General features: G+C 40.8%; 1 protein-coding gene across 4 annotated transcripts in view; it reads right to left on the bottom strand.

Annotated features, from left to right (window-relative positions):
* Positions 1–22489, bottom strand: part of R3HCC1L (R3H domain and coiled-coil containing 1 like) — a 43536-nt gene that overhangs the window by 9410 nt on the left and 11637 nt on the right. For 2 of the 4 annotated variants that reach the window (XM_075215941.1, XM_075215942.1), the window contains exons 3-6: positions 10747–12953; positions 7169–7344; positions 6377–6447; positions 5489–5584 (exon numbers count right to left, since the gene is read on the bottom strand). In XM_075215941.1, coding sequence (XP_075072042.1) covers positions 5489–5584; positions 6377–6447; positions 7169–7344; positions 10747–12918 — 2515 coding nt within the window. In that variant the 5' untranslated portion in view covers positions 12919–12953. Of the gene's footprint in view, positions 1–5488; positions 5585–6376; positions 6448–7159; positions 7345–10746; positions 12954–22489 lie in introns of those variants that run through there. The other 2 variants (XM_075215944.1, XM_075215943.1) reach the window with 2 other exon arrangements.

The raw sequence follows: 22489 nt of genomic DNA, 5'->3' as shown, positions 1-22489 counted from the left end.
AACAATAAGTTCGGTTTTAGCGAGATTAAGTTTAAGGAATCTGGAGGACATCCAGGAGGAGATGGCAGAGAGGCAGGCAGACACCCTGGAGAGGAGGGAGGAAGAGAGATCGGGAGAGGAAAGGTAGAGTTGGGTGTCATCGGCATAAAGGTGGTACTGGAGACCAAAAGAGCTGATGAGTTACTTTTTATCATAGACAGCTCAATAGATATTTTACATTGGAATAATGTATTTATTTATGGTTAAACCATCATTTAACTTCCAATTATTGATGAGTCAGACCTCCCCCCCCCCACCAGCCCCCCACAACAATAACTATTTTAATCCACTGTTCAACGAATATATCCGTATAGAGCTTACCAGCAATCACATCTATATTATGCTGTTTTAATGTAGGATGATCACAATAAATATCAGGGAGAGGATGTGTTTTACTGGACGGTTATTACAAATCTAGAGAACTTTGACATACACGTCGGATACAATGAACAGCAGAGAACTGTGCACAACAAGTATTAATCTGTATTACAGTTAGTTTAGCTGTAAATACCTCAGGATATAAGAGGTATGAAAGTTATAAACACACTCGAGTCACATGACTGAGGCGTGAGGCACTTTGTGTAGGCTCAATAACAGCTTATTCCACAAGCTGTCTGAATCCACTGTAATTGACGGCTATATTTTGCTTTCAAACTATCTCTGGGTCTTGCTCCTGTCATTGAATAGTACTCAAAAAATAAAAGTGCTTTGCAGACTTTACGAGAAGCCCTCTGGAAGGTCGCCCTACTTTCATTTGACGGTTGTGTGAAAACACCAGGCTTCTGCCTCTAACACCGTCACATAGAGGCCCTGAGAATAGGACTGGTTAGAAAACAAAATGAAGCTTCGCGTTCCCCAAGCACCGGACACAGACAGGTCAAGATTACTGTACCACGGAAACAGCTGTAGTCTTTGAAAGAGAGAAAATGAAGAAAGTGCGCAAATGGTGATCCACTGGGGGATTCCTGTTACTTCCTCAGCGTGAGATGTCCCTGCTGCTTAAAATGCTGCTAAAAGCTTAGACATGGAATGGACTGCCGCTGACGAGTACAGCAGCGCTGTCATTTCCTAAATAACCACGCAAGGCCAAATAGACGTCTATTATCATTGTTTAATGAAATAAATGACCTCAGGAACTTTGCAAAAACTTTCCTGGCCCTGTATGAAGCTCCTGTTCTCCTTATCTCCTCTCAGCTTCAGCACGCCTGCACAGGAATTAATTGTCCCATAGGACCGAATCCAAGTAACTACTCCAAGGCCCGCACAAGCATTCATACAGCCCACACAGCGATGGGTAATGTACTAGTCAATCAGCTATTTATTAACTAGCTGCATGAGCTAGAACATAACATAGCATTCAGGGGCCTTCATATAGGGAAGTGGTCAGGGAAGAGGGGTAAATTACCCCAAATGGGGTAAAAATTAAATTCCTGGGGGTAATGCTGCCAAATCACATGCTGTCAGTTGGATTGTAGACCCCTTTAAATGTGAAATTACTGTTGTACCAGAAGAGCCTCAAGGGTTGGCAGAGGCACTTCTTGAGCTTCGATGCAATAATGAAGCAGGTATTGCATTTGAAAACAAAGCAGATCTGTCATATTTTTGGATGTCAACAGCTGCAAAGGCATTCAAAATTACACATGAGGAGACAGTCAAAAAGTTGCTGCCTTTTGCAACAACCTACCTTTGCGAACAAGGATTTTCCCCTCTAACGAACATAAAAACAAAGCAGAGAAATCGATTGGATGCTGAAGACTGTATCCAAAATGAGGATGATGATGATATTGATGCTCTCGTATCAACAATGAAGCAACATCATTTCTCCAAAACCTGAGTTTTGAAGTTGAAGCTTTCAAAGAAATTTTGAATAGATTCAATAAAATTTTGAATTCCAATAATTAATAATATATGATTTCATTCCTTTCAAATGAAGGGGGTAACGTCGGCATATCTGAATATATTTGGGGGTAAAAGGTAAAAAAGTTCCCTGACCCCTGATATAGGGTATAGTTTTATATGGGTTCTAGATGACATAGGACCAGCTACAAGGCTCCTGGCAATTTGTCACGTTGTCTAGGTTTTGCATGCACAATCTTAGTTTGTCTCTTTATTTGCGCTCATTTTGCAACCAGAGAAAAATAAAAGCACATTCCGGAGAGATGTATTATTAGGCCTCAGTGTTTGTATTATAATGACACCTGTGGTGGAATTTATTGATGCCTAACAAACATACAGAACACTAGAACATAAGTTGCTTTCCATAGAAGGAGGGAGGGGAAGGAGGCGAGACGCAAGGTGTGAGAGGGCATCAGGAAAACAGAGATCATATTCAGGCAGATTATTACAAGGGGAAATGTCTCCACAGAGCAGAAGCAGAGACTATAAGTAGGGGGACAGGCTTGGAGAGAACTGAGAGGTATAGAGAGAGGAGTGAATTGGCAATACTGTAGGGTCATTTAACATTGGAGTGCTTGTCATCCGCAGCAAGACTTTCTTATTACCACTAGGAAAATGCAATTGTCTGAAGGATCATTGACTACCGTACTTGCTCATTCACTGCTTAGCATGCGTTTCACTCCAATGCGTCTAAAATACTCCATTAATTTTACAAGCCAGCACTGCGATGTAACCATGACAAAAAATGGTGACAAAACAAAGAGGAGAAATTTTAAATGGGAAAATGCACAGAAATGGTTGGATTCATTGTAAAGTCCAAGGAGGTAAAATTACATTCTAGAGAAATATTTTCAGTTCTAGAAGTAAAGAATTACATCCCCTACTTCATTACAGACGGCTATAGCGCCTTCCAAGTTTAAGACAGTGTTCTGATTGTATTTGAGCTACTGGAACGTTGCTGGCCTTGAACCTGCATTTAATCCACACAAAGCATTGCTGCAGACCAAGTCTGCCGAGCTATCAGTCACTCTGTGTCTGCCGAGTAAGAGACGCACCTCTCTTCTGTTGGGGAGGAGTGAAAGAGAGCATGTGGTGCACGGAACTAATTTGCCAGTGCTTTACTACAGAACCATCGTAGCCGTGAAAAAATGGAAACAGACAGCAACCCCCTTTGCAAAACCGTGCTGAGGGAGGGGAATAATAAAATATAATGTGTAGATAGGAGTGAAGCTTTAAGGATAAACCCGTAAGTTGTTTCGTGAACATAATTTAGAGTGTGCTTAGTGGTTAAGACGTCTGACTTTTGATCTATGGCAACTGAAGGTGGAACTTTAAAGCTATAATCAGCTCCTGTGACCTTAGGATATCATTTCAATCAGCCTAATTTCCTAATGTACTGTATCTGATATGACAGTGTGCAAAGCAATTCAATAACTAGATAATCACTATTTGCTCTTTGAAGTATTATTTGAAGGGAAATGTGAATTTTGCAGCTGTAGCATTAAAATAAATGACATTACATAGAGAATGGTCCAGTATATACCTTGCACCCTGTACTTCTAAACACATTCTAATGCTCATCTTTTATCTGCTTTCTGTGAATATTATGAAGGGAACCAACACAATGACACAATAAAGCTCAATACGGATGCTTCTCTGAAACAATGAGAACAGTAAAAGGAAATCAATGAAATCCAGCAATTCGAACTGAGCACCAAGCGGCCAGATCCATGTCCGACTTCTTCACAGGTGGCCAAATCGGAAAGATCTGGCTGTTCGGCACTTGTTCTTGAATCCTACAGATAGTGTAGTCTGAGGATGATCACATACAGTCAGACACAGGCAAATACACTCGTCCATGTTACAGCTGTCATAATTCAACATCTGAACTATCCTGATCAGATGTTGATTGTAACAGACTTTATCAGCCTATGTATGCTGTTATTTGCTGCCAATTAATTGCAAATTTTACTGACTGGCCATCAGAATTGTAGTGTGTATGGGCACCTTTTCCGAGATCTTTAAGCTACTCGATACGGACTATGGGCAACTAAGCCACTTGTAATGAAGGAAGAGCGACGCTATTTCTATGCTGTATATATATCTCTTCTGACAAAGGGTAAATGCACCTCAGGGCAATGAAACATGGTGCAAAGTTGTAGAAAATGATTAATATGGCAGACTATTAGGAAACGCAATAGGTCTTCAAATGTATGCTGTGTAACACATGACTTTTTAGGGAGATATGCGGTATAGTTTTCAACTTGACCACAAGTAATCCTCAGCTGAAGGGACAGACACTCCAGTGAATAGCTGACCACATGGTTAAGTAAACAGAGGGTCTACTGGCATGTATAGCTATAAGTCTTCCTTATGGTTATACTCTTCAAGAGGCTGCATTAGTATTCACTACAAGGTTCAATCATATTGAAACTATAAAAATATACCAGGAGCTCCAAGATTGGGACCACAGAAAGAAGGAAAGAAAAGACCAGTTTTAGATATCACTGTATGCCAGTACTTTACTTCATATGCCTTGCTGCCCCGGGAAGAGAGCAAGTCTTACAAAAAAACAAACAAACACAAAAACAATAAAAACTACCTAATACCACTGTGTTGTCTAGTCACTACTTGGAAGTGATAAACAAGGTGCAGGGTTCCAACACAAAGAAATCACATCATATATATGTACATTCAGGCAGAATCTGAAAGCCACTGAAGCGGATCTTTCACCTACAAGTAAGGAATTCTGACATTTTCTTGCTTAACTAATATTCAATTCTGTATGAACTAGTTCTTCATGAAGATACAAGTCAGGAATGCTAGTCAGACAATGCCTCAGAGATGCCACCGGTTCCTAGCAAATTGAAGGACTGCAATCACTGTTCAAAGTAGGAGACTGGTCCACTTTGGACATGAAACATAAGTCTACAGCAATACTTTCTTGTAGGAAATACACCTTACAACAGAAAGAACAGAAACAGTCAAAACAGGGTGATATAAGCTGTGGCCATAAATTTTGCCACTAGAAAAAGTGTTTCTACATGATCGCCCAGTAAGCTGGATCGAATGTTTATTATTGTATAACAATAAAAAAAGCATACATTAGTCTATTACAGACAATGGGCCTGATTCATTAAGGAACTTCAGTAAGAAAACTTACTCAATTTCATGCTTAAGTTCCTTAATGAATCAGGCCCAATGTGTTCTGGACAGAGAAATTTCTCCCTGGCTTATCTAGCCCCCTCCATAGCCACCTTTGCTAGTTAGTGTCCCCTGCACCACCATGTAATTACCAGTCAGAAAGATACAAATATCTTCTAGATTACTGTGAGACTGAGAGGGTAGTGGCACCAACAGAGAGCAAGGTGACCGAAATCCCCCAATTTTCAAACAAGTTTTTATTAAAAAAACCAAAAAAGTAGTATCAACAGAATGCAGACAAACATTACATACAAGCATAAATAAAGTTTATAAAGGATCCAGATTGTGAGAGCTTACAATCTAAATAATAACTATTTATTTTGAATGATGATCTAATATTTCAACTTACCGGCACAGGCCCGAGCCTTAACTCTGGACGCTCTGGTGGCTTGTGACAGTGGTCGTACCTTCACCAGTGGGTTCTTACTGGACAACGCATCACGGGCTACAGAGAAACAAAAAGGTCAGTACCCCCTTCCTAAAAATATCCAGCTATTTGCCGAGCTCCACTTACATAAACATCAAAGATAAAATCTACAACATAAAACAGTTTCCATTTAAAATATAGCGATTCGATAAGTGGCTCTCTCCTTCACCTCTAACTTGATATACCGTCGATAAAGTAGGTTTAAGAATGTGTCTGCAATTGAAAGACTTAGGATTAGATTCACTAAAACGTCTGAAAAGTTGAGGTGTTGCCCATAGCAACCAGATTCTAGCTATCATTTATCCACTACATTCTAGAACAAGAGAGCTTGAATCTGATTGGTTGCTATGGGCAACAACTCCACTTTTCTTTTTCAGAAGTTTTGATAAATAAACCCCTTAGGATAAACATTTCCCAATTGCTTCACTGTATATGTGCTTTTTTTTTTGTATAATGTAGGTAGGTAAGTATTGCTAGTTTAGCTCTTTTTAAACCAGGCTTTAAACTAAATACCCACTAACGTGTACATGTATTCAAACTACCCTTATCTGATTAAATATATACCAAGACACTCCTTACGTATTTAAATGTTTTTTTCAAATGCCCGGATGAGTTTATATGTTTTCTGCTTTATTAATATAAAGTTATTTTTAGCTCTATTGAAAAGACCGAGGTACCTCTTGAATCGATGCAAGGTACCCACCTTGCGGTACACACGGCAGTGATAAACCATGTTCTCAAAATAAAGGATTTTCTTCTTTTGTGTTTAGTCCCATATAAATTCCATAATAAGAAGGTATCGTACTATACCTGTGATAGGACTTGAGAACAGGCCGAGAGCGTGTGTGTCATCTACCCATTTAACGTCAAAACCTTTTTTTCTGTTAAAAGAATAAAATAAAAAAAAACATATATAGAGTCTGCTACATTTTCATTAAAGAGTTATGTCAGCAAATCTTGAATTGAACAATTCTTGCATACAGTGTCAACATACAACCATGAGTCAGTACCAGATAAATGGAATGACTATGCATGTGCAGCCACAAAACATCACTGTATTCAATTATATAAGCTAAACTATACTAATGTCACTAAACTCAGAGACAGCTCATGAAGCAGCCGGGAGACTAATTTGTTACGGACAACTCAAATTCATAGTCTAAGATATTACCTACACCAAATCCTTTTACAAAAGATTCTACTGAATATATAAGGACTCTATACTCTAATTTGCACTACACAATTAAAGCAAGAGGAACCCAAGTGATAAAGTTGTCTCTTTAATTTCAGCACCGGCAAGCGAAAAACCAAGAGTTAGATTCGAGTGGCTGTAATAGGGTGCGACAGGATCCCAAACTGAAATCCTACCTTATTGGTTGGACCATGTCACAGTATTAACAGGCAGTATTGCAAGAGCATACCGGGTGTGTAATTATTTTAGGGCATATTCAATTACAAAGTCTTATAATATACCATCTGTAGATACTAGTAGCAGAGTCCAAACTATTGTGGGCAAATCAGCATTTTTTCTCAAACCCTGTTTGACACTGATCGATATCCTTCTGTGCTGCATAACTCACAACATTGGTAGACAAAACTCACTGGTAACTGGCAAATGCACGGAATAAATCCTCAGTCTTAAAGTCTGCAGGGAAGTCATAGATTTCAATCACATGCGCCAGCTCTAGATCATCCATGGTTGATTCCTTAGGCTCGTAGGCATAGTAGTTAAATCTTGACTCCTGGGGGCTCGTCTGGTTCCTCTCCCCCAAAGTCAGCTGGAAAAAGTGTCAAAATTACATACTCAAAACACATAAAGGTCAAACTTCAGTTACTATAATGTTATGCTAATATATCACATTATGCTGGATATTGTGAACTTGCAGCTAGAACTTTGGCAGGAAAACCAAACCTCTTAAAGAGTAATCATCATAGACGCCACAAGAGCATCTCACAGTAGACAATACCTTGAGAGAATTTAAACGTATTTTTGGTAGGACGCTTAATCGCCATTATAATGGCAACACTTCCATTTATTTTCAAAGGGAAACGATTGTATATTACTTAATGACTTCAATGACGCCTCAATTAACGGATGTTGAATTCAACAATCTGTCCAGCGTGCCATTTGTCCCAAGGCCTTGCTTAAACCTGACATGTTTAATAAGCTGCGCAAGAGGAGTTTACGGCACATGAGAATAGAGATTAAAGAGAAACATGATAAACAGATGGTTTATTCATCACTCGCAGCTTAATAATTAGCTGAATGTGAAAGTGTGAATGTGAACAGCAGTAGGTGAAAAACAAAGCAGCGTTTGCTCCACTTTGCCATTTGCTACACTTTACCATCCTGGATATTACTGGAATACAAGTTGGCATCAAATAGCTGAAACTGACACTCTACACGGACGTAGCAATCAGTCCATGTAAAAGCCCTTATCTCTTCCCCCCACCACTTGCTTAAAGATACTTGTATTTCTAGCAATATCTTGCTCCTAGATAATACTGACAAGTCTAGAGATCTAGACCTCAAACTCCCCCATGTCAAAAAGTTACTGGCTTCAAATTTCAACTTCTGATGGCAACCCCAAACATGGAAGTATATTGGGGTCTACTTATCGTGGCCAACTAACCAAGTCTCTCTGATTGGACCTATCGACACGGAGATCACATTTTATTTCCTGAGTCCAAAGAGCCACGGTAACGAATACGCACATTCTCCCGAGGCTCCTCTATCTTTTCTAGGGTGCTTCCAGTGACAATGGCTGGAAATGCATTTGGTCTGGAAAGAAACCCCTAGTACACATGCACATTTACCATAAGTCATCCAACAGAGGTGCTTTGGGGGTTTCAAACTACGTTTTTTAAACTGCAACTCACATAGTCCATTGCATCCTCTGGCGCTCTGTACCTTTATCCAGAGTGTGCACAGAGACCTCTGCCATTAATTTTACATAAATATTTACGTCACCTTGGGTTCAACCTCACAAAGAGTTCCCCACACCACCATATGGTTCTTTCTATATATTTGGGATATAAACGCTGATTCTGTTTAACAATGTCCCCTATATGGAACAACACAGCGTTTGCCTCGGGCCTTGAACCTCTTATCTTTTTCACCCTGGCTCCCACGAGGACGTGAAATTTCTCTTGGATATCACTCATTTACATTTTATTCCCGAACTTTGCAGAGACTCGGGCAAGGTTCCACGTCCCTCCCTCAGGCTTCTATCATTACCTCCAACCCAGACACCTTTATACTTCTTGCCAAGGCCCAACACGTGTTAGCACTGCAAAACCAGAGGCATTATGCCCACAGAGATCATCCTCTAAAGCAGCAATAGGCAACCTGATGCATTCCGGGTCGCAGTGGGCGGCCCCTAAACTTTAAAAGGGCCACACATTACCCTGAAAGTCAGTTAGCTAAAAAAATACATTTAATAAAAGAAATAGACATATCTGTAATAAAATACCAGCAGGCATTCTAAACAAGTGTTACAAGTTATAACAAACATCTGACAATCAAGAAGGAGGGCCACACAAGGCCCTCGTTACACCTCACTGCTCTAACGGCAGGATATCAACCACTTACTGTTTACTTACAATAAACACCCCAAAGAAACCCATGAGATTATACAAGAGCAGGACAAGGGAGAGACCCTGGACCCAAGAGAGTGAGCAGTTATCCGGATGAATGAATCAAAACTCTGTTTGTCAAAGAAAATGCACTGTCCCTACAATACTGTGTGTAATGTTCCCTGGAATGTGTGTATTGGGAACTATGTGGACAGGAAGACACTCAGTCCTACATTTGGTGGGGCAGCCCGAGGACTGCGCCACTCTGGAAAAAGAGTCACTCGCTAATCTGAAGGATCACCAAAATATTAATCCTATACTTGCTCTCTTTTCCGGCAACCAATAAATACAGACAGACATTAATATGACACAGATTAAGTGCCATGAAATGTGAAATTGCTTCCAATTGGATGATTCCAGATTGTGCTTTGCTTTTCTCCATAACAGTACAGCACATTTACCAATGGAGCACATTATGTGTATTATTAATTAATAATTAATTTTCCTAGGCCGCATTCTTTAGAGCAGCCCCACGTCCACAATATCAGCCTCTAATATCCTGAAAGCAACAGTGTATTGGACAAGTTAACTCCAATCCCTCTTCCCTATTTTCCTCCCTTCCTTCCTGTTCTCTGCTTCCCTTTAAAAAAAACAAAGAACCTTCAGCAATCTGAAATCAGTCGCCTTCCTTTTAGCAGTGTTATCACTATTATACCTGTTAGCAGTACTATTTTACACTTCTACAGATTATGAAACTAATTTGATAATGATATGCAACTTCTGTCTCCCTCATCCTTTACTCCCCTCTCCTTTTTCTTTATCCATCTCCTATTTTTCTCCAATATTTTGCAAAAAGTTCAACAAAATTCTGTTTAGAAAATTGCAGGGGTACCTGGCATGTGACCCCCACCATGTTGTTAGTTATGGGGGAGAGGGGCTGCTGAGTAAAGATGTATTTGGCTGTCCATATCCTTTAAATAACTGCTATTCAACTGTAATCAGTTACCTATAATTTCAAGATTATGTTTTCTCTGTTTGTTGTAGGCATTTGTCATTGCTGCATGTATGTCCATTGTTCTTGCAGGAGAGGTTTGGACAACAGTCTTCTACTTATGGACTAAATGGTTCTACTGCAGACTCAAGCGGACAGTGTTATCTGTACCTCACAAGTGGTGACATCTGCCCATGGCGTTCTACCCTAGACTGAGTTCAGGGGCCCAAGGCCGCAACTTAAGCGCTGTTAAAAAAAAATACACACACATTTCTATTTTAAATACTCTACAATCACTGCAGTTTAGCAAATGCTGCATAGACCAGGAAAGCAGCTTCCTCTATTTGTCTGCAAATAGGAGTATTTTTAGAGCTCTGTTAGTCATATGTTTGAAGATGTGTTCAAGGTTTGCTGAATGCACAACAGGTGAATGTAAAACAAGCGAACTGAGAATTCTAGAGAGATGACAACTGACGTTCTACTACGCACACACATTTATCTCAACAATAAAACTGTAAAAAAGTGAACTATTGTACCAAATTGTATGTATAAAACTCAGCAACATACACGTGTTACCTGAGTGGAGTGCTTTAAAAAAGGTAGCAACATTTACCTCTTCCAGAAGTTGAGAGTCAACACAGTCCCCATCATCATTAAACAGAGAATCCCAGCTCTCGTCATCGTCAGCGTTCACACCACTCGGAGACACATTTTCATCAGGCGTTTGACAAGAGGTCACACAATGGCTCCTCACCTGCCCATCTTTGCTGTTTGAAGCAGAGCTCTCCTCCGGTACACAGTCAGCTCCAGTGTTATGTGTGTTTATTTCCGAGCAGACTATCCCTGAGTTAGCACAAACCCCAGTTAGAACTGGCTCAGTATTCTCCAATGCTGGCAAAGACTCTGTACTCACTACAGGGGGCACCTGCTCTACAATTGCCACCATCTCCATCAGCACAAGAGGCTCTGCAGGCGTTATAGCAGGCACCGGTACTGCAGTCGCCAATGCTTCCTTACTCAATGCAGCAGATACCTTAATCACAACAGCAGGTACCTGCGGGCAGTCTGCACTTGCCTCAACTGGCTCTGTACTAGCCACTTCCTCCTTAATCACAACAGCAGATACTTTCGTGCACTGTGCACTTGCCTCAACTGGCTCTGTACTAGCCACTTCCTCCTTAATCACAACAGCAGGTACTTTCGTGCACTGTGCACTTGCTTCAATTCGCTCTGTACTAGCCACTTCCTCCTTAATCCTAACAATAGGGCCCTGCGGACACTCTGTAATGGTCACTTCTGGCCCTGCACTCGACACAGACCCTACAGTAGTCATTTCCTGCTTATGCATTACAGCAGGCACCTGTGGGCAATCTGCAATTTCCACAGCTGATTCCACACTCAGTACAAGTACAATAGGTACAGACTCTGCAGTATCCACTTCTTCCTGTGGGCACTCAGCCATTGCTATAACTTGCAAAAGGTCCGCACTTGCCACAGCCGACCCAGTTTCTGTACCCTGTATATCGGATACATCATGGTCTACTCTATCCCTTTTGCTTTCAAAATTAGTTATACAACATCTGCCCTCTAGTTCCATATCTGCGTCATTTAAATGACTGCCGCTGTGTTCACTCTCAATCTCACCTTTCCTATTAGCTTTACTAACATCTTGTGGTCTAACATGAGCCGTATCCCGATTCACTAACAATTCAGAAGTTTGTCTGCTATCTAGTTCCCCTTTGGTGCTCTCAAACTGACACACTTTTAAATCAACACTCTGTTCATCTGCAGCTCTACAACCAGGCTCATTACTACAGACATTGGCCCCGTTATCCCCCTCTGTGAGCACTAACACATTCTCTATAACTACAGGACAGGAATCTAATTGTTTTTCTGCAATATTTTCCTGCTTGTCATACAAGAGTACCCTGTCTATGTTGCCTGAGCAGACTGTCAGCTGTCCAGATGGGTCTTTAGTAATGTCACTTGTAGAGATCACGACAGCCCTATCTGTGTTGTGAAATAAGAATGTATTCTCTAGCTCAGTCATGTTGTCTATATGTTGTGCTTTGTGCACGCAGCTATTATGTAAACTCTTAGAGGGTACATCTGACCTTACCTGTTCCATGCTGCTTGGTAACCTGGCTAAGCTTGGCGAATGCATGTTACCATATCTCTTTGAGTCTGCTGTACTTGTTCCTGATCTCCTAGACTGACACTTTTCCTTGACTTGCGCATTCCTCCTGGCCCTATCTCGTTCTTCCTTACTCTCTGCTGACTCTCTTCTTCTATTTTCGTGCTGTTGTCCTAGCCTATGGCTACCAGACCTGCCGTAAGCAGCAACGTGTTCACTTCCCTTTGATACAGAAACACTGTGAACTGCGGCAGTGGGATCAATGAGAGATGCAGACACACTGCTTTCAATTGAGCCCAGCGACAATGAATTCTCATTAACGACTAGGCTATTAGCAGCTTCACATAATGAATCATTTTCTGCAGCTCCTGTCACTATGTAAACTGGTTCCCTGTCTTTGCGTTTAGCCTCTTTCCTCGCGGCTGGGGATTTTGAAAGCTTCCAGTCTACATTTTCTCTGTGTTCCTGGACTCTAGAAAGTGAGTCTCCTTCCTCGTTCCTGTGTCTGCTTTGGACAGGAGTGTTATTAGCAGAGGAGGCTATCTGTGCGGCAGGGTTTTCCTGGCCACCGTTTTCAGCGTCGGATGTTATTCGCCTGGCCTTCGGCACGTATAAGGCCTTATCGGGCCGTCGAGGTCGGGATTTCTCCATTTTATCCTGTATATCCAGGGAAGATGATTTTCGATCTGTGGGGGGGAAGGAGATAAAAATAAAATAAATTAGATGGTACACATGTAAAGGGTTGTAAGAATCTTATCTGTGTCTGGAACAATAAACAAAATTACAAGGACTTAGTGCCGATAAACTCCAAGATTTGAACAGAACTTCCATGGACACGTGGTGGCACTTGGACCACTCTAATGGTTAGGTTTGTGTATGTTATGGAACACAGCCAGAAAAACACAGTTCTGATGCTGGAATGCATTTACCTAGTGTCACACTATAGTTAAAGAGAAATACTAATCAGCTGCTACACAGGAGTACTTGCTTGCAAGCATTTTAAAGTAAAGGTCCACCTTGACTATCCTGTAGCCAAGGTGGACCCCTTCATCATCATAATCATTTACTTATATAGCGCCACTAATTCCGCAGCGCTGTACAGAGAACTCATTCACATGAGTCCTTGCCCCATTGGGGCTGACTGTCTAAATACCTTAACACACACAGACACATACACAGATCCCTTGAAAAGAGAACCCCTAACTTCATTGGTCATATACAAGTGGTGGACCCAACAGATACCTTTTGGTGTAGGGACTCTATCTTCAGGGGGCTGAGCGTACATACGCATCGAGAAGGTGCTGCCATTACCGCTTCACCTTCTCAACCACAGTGGTTTGAAATTACTATCGACAATAGGTGGACTTATCCTTTACAGAGTATTGGCCAACCGTATACCCTCCAACTTACACAAACGATGCTTCTGGCAAGTCTAAGCAGAGGACATAGAGTAGGTGATGCAAAAAAAATAAAAGCTTTGCACCAATTTTTCTTTTTTTTTTTTTTAATGATGGTAACTGTCAGCAAAGGGATGGGACTGATAGCATGTGTGATAGATGCCATCAGCTTCAGTTATTATAGTAATTATGAACAAGCTATATTAATTAGTTCACTAATACAGATACTTATATATAATAGTGAGTTCTATTATTCATCAAATTGCAGTTTGTTACCATGCACCTTTTTCGGACTTTCTCACAACTAAAGCTGGCTGCACACACCTATGCAATTAACGTGCAGATCACACGACTCACGACTGTGGTCAGATATTGCAAGTGTGTGTACGCTCCCACGATCATACTTTATCCTACCAAAGCACATCGCATCTGTTGATTTGGTTTTATAGACTTCCTAAAAATCACTATCAAGGATGGAACGATGTTGGGCAAATGTGGAAGTGTGTACACACTCACAACCAGCAGTGTAGGCAGATATCTGTAGAGTATGCACGGCGTCACAATCTTTTCAGCAGCTGGTTAGAAGAGATGAAGATCTGAAGGTAAATAGTGTAGGTGTGCACGCATGAATCAGCACGCTCGTCGGGACTTTCAAATCGCTGGTGAAATCGTTAGACACTGTATCTGAAGTATGACTGCAGAGGTGTGTACCCAGCTTAAGACATGACACAGTTTCAGACCTACAGGCCATAAGAAGTGGCAGATCTTACAGACTCATGCTGCCAACAAGCACACGGCTGCATTGTCCTTATAAGCCCAAGGGTAGTGGCTGCTGAAAACATTGATTTAAAAAGCTTGCAAAAACGGATTCAGATTACACTTTTGAACTTTATAAATATTTAAGCCATTTTCGGTAATATATTTACATGTATTAGATGCACCATCCACTTGTGTGACATTACTCACTTTGCTGTGCAATAGAAGGCACAACATAAAATTCACGAGTACAATCTAAATGCGACTAGAATGAAAAGTAGAATTTTATACTCTACTTGTATTAAATGGCAACACAACAGTAACATGTATATTTATAACACAGTATAATGGCAGAATATCAAATGTAGGGTGGGACATAATGATGTTGAATTAAAAAACAAAAAGACAAAACCAACAATCTATGTGCAGCTGTTAGTTAGTCGGGTCAGAGGAACACTTAGGATGATTTGAAGACAACACTTACAAAATGCTTGGGGTAGTAAAGGTTTTAGCATTGTGCTCCTCACGATTTAGCAGTGAATACGACCAATCAGTGGCGGATCCAGGGGGGCCCTTAGTAGGGGCTTGCTGCCGACAGCTACACACTGTGCAGGTCCGTTCAGCAGTGACAGTGTGCTGCCCGGCTGCTCTGATTGTGTTTTAAACACAATCAGAGCAGCGGGACAGCACACTGTCACTGAACGGACCTGCACATACTGTGCAGCCGCCGGCAGCCTTAGAAGAGAAAGGGGGCAGGGCCTAAATCACCCCCCCCTACATCGCCCGGGGTATAATAATTTCCTAGATCCGCCCCTGCGCCCAATACCAACTTCATATGTACATAGTCTTGCCTACGCTCCAGGAATGCTCGGGTGACTCCTGAGTTGTCCCGGATTCCTGGGAGAGTTGACTACTTTCCCAAATCCCTCCTCTTCTCAAATAAAGAAGGGAGGAGTCGAAGACGTGATTCGCATAATCATGCCCCCCCCCCAATCACTTGTGTTTTGGACCTAACCTCTACGAACTCCCAGAGGGTCCAGAAAGTAGTCAACATGTCTTGAAATGTAAAGCACAAATAAACTACACCACTATTACTTTATACGTACAAGCTACAGCACCAAAACCATACACAAATATGTATGTTAAAAATGACAGTAACTTCACAAAAACTCTATGGGGGGAAATAATTCTCCACGGTCAGCTGCCGAACATCACCACAATGTTCAGCTCATCTCCAGGTATTGGACACATATATACTTGATCACGATCTTGTCTACTGAAGGTCACTGCTGTGGACCTTTCTGAGCCCGATATCAGAGCCATATACTGCATACTGTACATATAGGCGCATATTCAATTGTTGGCGTTACAGCCAAAAGTAATGCGCCCCACGCACTATTACCGTCATTACGGTAATAGTGCGCGTAAATACCGTTATTACGTTACTTTTCACGCTGGCTCAGGGAGCTGTAAGCTGAAATGTGGCTTAGTATTACCGTAATAACGGTAATACTTTACCGTGGCGGAAACCGCCCACAATTGAATATGCCCAATAGAGTGGAGAATGTTACAAAATGTAATTTTGTTTTGTGGTCAACTTGTATTTAAGGTTTAGTGTACTTTAAGGCCTTTTATAAACAGACATTATATAAGAATTTTAAGTTTTTAAAGCCTATTATAACAAGCATGGAATCGAATACCTCCTAATGAAGAAAACTGACCTCTATACACACACACTTGACGCGATAACACTTTGTAAAATACAATGACATTCCAAGAGGGTGCTTATTTAGCATATAGTACACTATGCTGCAGTGAGTCTTTAAGAACGTGCTTCTAATGCGCTAGTTGAAGAAAAAACACAGTACAAGGTTTTGTGTGCGGTTCCAACTATCAACGTATGTATGAGACCCAACACTAGAGCTGTACGATGCTGCAATTTATATTTGTGGACTACATAAAGCACGTATTACATCTACAATCTTAACCATTCTAGCTGACCCAATAAAACACCTTTCTTATTTATCTCCTTTAAATAATGGCCGATACTAGCTTGAAAAAGAAACAAACACTGCCGTTATATTAGCAGGTTGAATAGAGGAAAAGTGCGTGGTTTGAGGCAAAGGTTAAGTAAGATAAATGAGTATACTGCATTATCACATAAAACATCTCAACGTGATAGTTAACTTCATTTTAAATTATAACAAATCTATATATATTTATCTCAGCAAGCGGTACCATGATCTTTCAAGTCTTTAATTTAATTGAAATTGCAAATATCACAACAAAGAATTTGTTTTAAACAAAATAAACAAAATAAAAATTGTACAACTGCGCTGTATTATGAGATATGTAACGGAGTGAACAGTTTACTTTGGAAACACTGCAAAGCCTGTACTTATTTGAATATTCTGAAACTCAAACACAATAGGGTAGATTTAAGAAAACTGGTGTACAGACAACTGTGCAAAATTGATTGCTATATATTACAAAACCGATGAATACCCCAACTTTACTATTAAAAGACATGGCATTATTAAAGGAAGCAATGGCTGCACACAATCTAATCAGAGAGAAGCTAACAATGTCATTTCTTCAAAGATGAAACCTGGGGGTAAATGTATCATACTCCGGTTTGTACAAGTCGCCGGAAATCGGGGAGTTGACAGCTAAAATTTAAAGCGGCGCTGCCTTGTAAAGGCAAGTTTCCCTTTACAAGGCAGCGCCGCTTTAAATTTTAGCTGTCAACTCGCCGATTTCCGGCAACTTTGTACAAACCGGAGTATGATACATTTACCCCCTGGAGTCTGGTTTAGAGGGACTCAAGTTGCGATAGAAATCTATTGCTGCATTGTGACATATGGAGAGGTCTGTGATGTCATGTAAAGGCGGGGCTTTAGAATGGTCACCAGATTGTAATAGGTTTACTGTTGTTTTGTATGTAGATGTTTCTTCAATAAATATAGTTAAAAAAAGAAAAAAAAAAATTGTCACTGGGTTCTAATCAGCTGTTTGTAGCATACATTCTCAATGTAAGTTCAGGCACCCTACTATCAATATGTATTGTGTTCTTAGACAGGTCAAGTCATTTGCTCTAAGTGTTACTTATATACAAGAGTATCAAAAATATTTAACATATCTTCTTAGTAGGCCCCTGCATCATCCTCGACGTTGCCCAACCAGGTCCCTAACACCATCATGGCCTCAGTAATTTGCAGATCTCTGCACCATAGGTAACTCCACTATGCCTGTTAGCCTTTCCTCCTCATTATCCCCTCCCTATAGAAGGTAAACTCTCACGGACAGGATCTCGTCTGCACCCTAGGTCAGAGAGTCAATTCCACGTCCACAGAGACATATTGCGCTGATGTTATGGCCCAAATCTCTGCTCAATTTCCCCTCACACCCTATAGAGGTGCACAGAAAAATTAGCGGAGGTTCCTATGGTTATGGCTGACAATGTGCGCAGCCAGACAATCGCAGTGAAGTCTGTGCGGCACATAGCCATGAATCCCCCCTACGTCTGATTCCTACCCATTCTCTATCCCTGTTACGACTTGCTGTTCTGTTATTTTTGTAACTTTACTCAGTGTTCTTATCTGTATCCGTTAAGAAACAGGGTGTTACTGGACTGAAAACTTTTTAATCATCACCCGTTTCTCACAGTTTAATGTACTTTTTAATCCTTGGCCCAGTCTAAGTATATGCACCAGAGCATCGGTGTACTATGTGTATTAATTCATATTAGGTACATTTTACCCTTGCTATTACCTGCAATATTGTATGTATTAGAAATATACAGAATATTCCCATACTGTGTGAAAATAACAGGACAGCAGAAGTCATTTTGCTTGCGTTAGCTAATTTAATTACCATTTGTCTCAAATGTTCATTGTTATGAAGTGTAGCTTAGATTTGGTTTGTAACCAGAACAATGTCTGAGCTAACTAGCGGGCAGCCCAAGTTAATTAGCTAGGTCAACAGGTAATCTGAGAGGTAATTAGGTTAGAACTTCTAGATGATATGCAATGTGCCTCCTCAGTAATATACTGGCTGAAATAGCATTGGGAAATGTATTAATATGTATCAATATAAATGTTATTGCATCAAAATATATCACAGACTCAGATTGTATAGTGTGGCAGATACAAAGTGTCAAATGACTTGTTGTTTCACGCAAGAGTGAAGTGTCATTCCTTGATGTTATATTGTAACCCTTTGTTTAGTGTATTCAGCCAGATAGTTAATTGAGTCAAGTCATTCCATTGTATAATCAAGGTAACAGAGACAGCATGTCTAACAACTAAAGCATCCACTGATAGACCCCTGCTGTAAGGGGAGGATTGAGACATTTGACCCTGTGTATACAGCGAACAATATAGCGAGAGGAGCATCCCAAGAGAGATATTCTAGCTTGGAGGATCCTGGTATACAAGACATCAGCAAAAAGGACTATGGGCCAGGCATTGTAGTGCCGCTGGAGGAAACCCTACCAAGACAGGGTCTGTGTGAGCCAGTAACCCAGGTTGGGCAACACAGTAACTATCTAGCTAATCAGTAGTGGTAATGTTGCGGGAGGATAAGACTCTGAAAGAGACTGAGATTATTATTTTGGAGTGCTGCCTGCAAGAGACTGCTGGAGGATACACGCTACCATTAACCCTGTATCTTGTGAAGGTCTTGTGGCGTTGTGCTTTCGTAATAAAGCTTTATTCTGGATATATTCTGGTCTACCCGCGTGAGTTGAATCCCACAGAGGGTAAATACCATCCCAACTAAGGGTGGTATCCTCACAGTATCTAGTATGTAATTGTGCTGTAAGTTGTAACCTCCTATGTACAGCGCTGCAGAACCGTACATATTGGTATCTTATATAAGATAACCGTACATATTGGTATCTTATATGAGATAATAATAGTAAAAACTTAGCTGAGAAGAGCTTATGAAAGACAGATGAACAAACGACCTACAATGACATGAAACAGATGGTAAAGATGGCGCTTTTTTAATTGTGGGGAACACTTGATACATAAGATAGCAGAATAACAGATGTAGCTGCTGGTGGAGAAAGTGTGTGTGGCTACTTTGAGGCAGAGACATTATCAGCCTCCAATAATAAAGCAGCCATTGGCGATTGGCATTTCTGCTCAGCTACCGTTGGTACAGTTGGAATGAGGAGCGTGGAAGGTGAAGAAACATGAACTGGACATTGTAGAAATCTTAAACCAGATATCTTCTGGGAACCATAACTGTCCTTCACCAAGTTAACTGAACCCCCTTCCTCTACTGGGTCTAGATAAGGCTGGCACTCTTGGGGTTATCCACTAGCTTGGAGTAGTTGGCTGTAGCTCGATGATTTTCTTTAGCATCATGCTCACCGATGGAAACACATCCAGGACACTTGTTCCCCATGTCCGTCGGCAGCTGCTGCCACCAACAGAGAAACAGAAATGGCAACAGCAATTGTTGAACAATTGAATTCAACAACAGTTGAACTCACTGTTTCCAGCAGCTGCTGAATCAAGATGACATTCAGTAGAATTTCTAGAACAACAAAAAAAAACCTATCCTTGTTGTGAGGACAGCACTATGGTGTAATGTCCCATTGTCTTCACAAATCTTTTATCCGTGAGCAGATGATTATATGGGAGAGATGGCACAGAGCTGATCTAAAGCGCAGACCTCTCTAACTGCCGTCCGCATGCCAATGTGAATACTTCATGTTGTGCATAAATACGAGAATGAATTGATTGGAGTCATGTTAATATATTCAGGTCTCTTCTTCTCATTTATGGTGGTGATAATACTGCATCCTATTTTCTTTACCATGAGCCTCACAGGTAGCTGTGTAAGAAAATGCGGTCGCCAACGGCTGCTCTATAATTGGTAGAGGATAATGCTGCTGCCTATGCAATACAAAGGTAGCGCGGGTCTGCATTATTTTAAATAAATAATAATGCAGTGATAGGTACTGTGATACACTTCAGGGGCCACAGTGTTCTCCCCAGATAATTTTGCCAGCCCGGTGGCATTAAGAAGTACACGGATGGAGGCAGTTGTAATACTTTGCAATAGTATTGAAACATTTTGGAGGTTATTGCCCACACCTGCCAGGACTGGTCAGACTGGCGGTCAGTGATCTAACACACACTGCTGCCTGTAGTGCTCACATAGTGCCTGTTCTAATAGGAGAAACAATGGTTTATTCTATAATAATAGGATGCTGTTGGGCTCCAAGAGTCAGGTAGCAAATTAAAACAGCTGGGTGGAACAACCGAGAAATAGATGCTGGGGAGAACACTGGGCCATATGTGTGGCCCTCAAACCTTCAGAAGGGCCACACATTCCCCTTAATCTAAGCAATAAGTTAAAACAACACATTTAATCAAAGAAAGAAACACCATTCTGTAATAACATATCAGCAGGCAGTAGTACGTGCTATAACAAACACATCTGACAAAGCCGGAAGTAGCTGGGGGCCCAGGTGAAGGTTCAGAGGGCTACATGTGGCCCTAGGGGGGATACCTGTTCCCCATCACTGCCTTTGTGTGTATAATGAGAGTGGTTTTGTATCACCACATCGCATTGTATTCTTTACGCTAATAATTTTCCTCTGGTTAAAAAAAATAAAAAATTAAAATCTCAGGTTTATTGAAATATCCAAGTGAGCAGATGTGATATTAGTCGTGTCACCCAGCTGAGTTTATATGACGGGTATATATTCAGCCAGTTCAGTAAGTCATTATTTATATCATTCGTACCATAAAGTTTTTTTTCCTCAGTTCATAAAAACGGGTTTGGAGATAGGGACGGTGCGAAGTAATAACATAACTCACTTGTTATTAGCCATCACAGACCAGAAGCAACAGCCGATAATGTAAATAAATACACTATCTTTATGACTCATACACACGCTGAAGCGGATGAGCAGTGAACAAACACAACAGGGATACCAAGGATCACAGGGAACAAACTGTACAGCGTCTGCTATTAAACTGATATCTACACACTATATATATAGTACGCACAATTCTCACTGATCCATAGAGAACAACTTGGACAATGACAGTGAGGAGGAAAGACTGATACTCACAGAGAGATCATTGATCCCTATAAACATAAGCTGCTGCAATGCAGATGATGGAGCCAGGGCGGTAGAAAGTAAAGTGTGCACTATTTTCTCCATGTTCTCTCATCTGCCTTGAGAAGAAGGTTCTGTGCATTGCACTGGCCTCTCTCCATAGAGATCAATGATCCCTATGCCAGTATCTGTTTCTCCTCACACCTGTCAATAAACAGGAAGTTTACTTGTGCAGAAGAGTCTGAAGCCGTGATTTGCTTCACCAAGTTAGTGGCATCCTAGTGTTATATGATCACCAGTACCAGAAATGGGTCAAAGCTATTTTATAGGCAAATTACACAGGTCTGCGATGAAAAAGCTTTTTTAACGAGTTTATGTGATAATTATAGATCTTTGGCTTCTGAACACGAAAATTACTCCAGATTTTGCATATCATACCAAGAATATGAAAAAATGACAGTCATAAATACACGTTTTGCAGAAAAGCAAAACGTGTATTTATGAATATGTCATTTTTTCATATTCTTTAAAATAATATATGTTTTCTGCCTTATAAAACATTGTCTTAAATGAATTAAGTCGGTAGTATAGAACGTTGCAATTCAGCTCTCGTCATAAAACTTCCCCCCGCCCAGTGCCAGATTAAGGTCCACATGGGCCTGGAGCTGAAATTTATAAAGGGCATAAACCCCATACTGTCTAAAGGAACATTGCACACACACAACAACTACAACTACAAGGTGAGCTGGTGAAGGTGGAACCAAATACAACAGATGCAACACAGTTTTGCCCTGTGCCAGTTCATTTTAACCCGTTTACCACCACACACACACACACACACACTACATATACATTCATAGATTCTTCAAAAATATGATTAAAAGCAGTTTTATTGCTCAATGGAAACACATACGCATCAATACCATTAGCACATTCTTAAAGAAACATATGAAAATTTGAAAACTTCTGAAACTGATTGGATATGCAA

Source organism: Mixophyes fleayi, chromosome 6 (genome assembly GCF_038048845.1).
Source record: "Mixophyes fleayi isolate aMixFle1 chromosome 6, aMixFle1.hap1, whole genome shotgun sequence".
Taxonomy (NCBI): domain Eukaryota; kingdom Metazoa; phylum Chordata; class Amphibia; order Anura; family Limnodynastidae; genus Mixophyes; species Mixophyes fleayi.
This window is presented reverse-complemented; position numbering and strand designations above follow the sequence as displayed.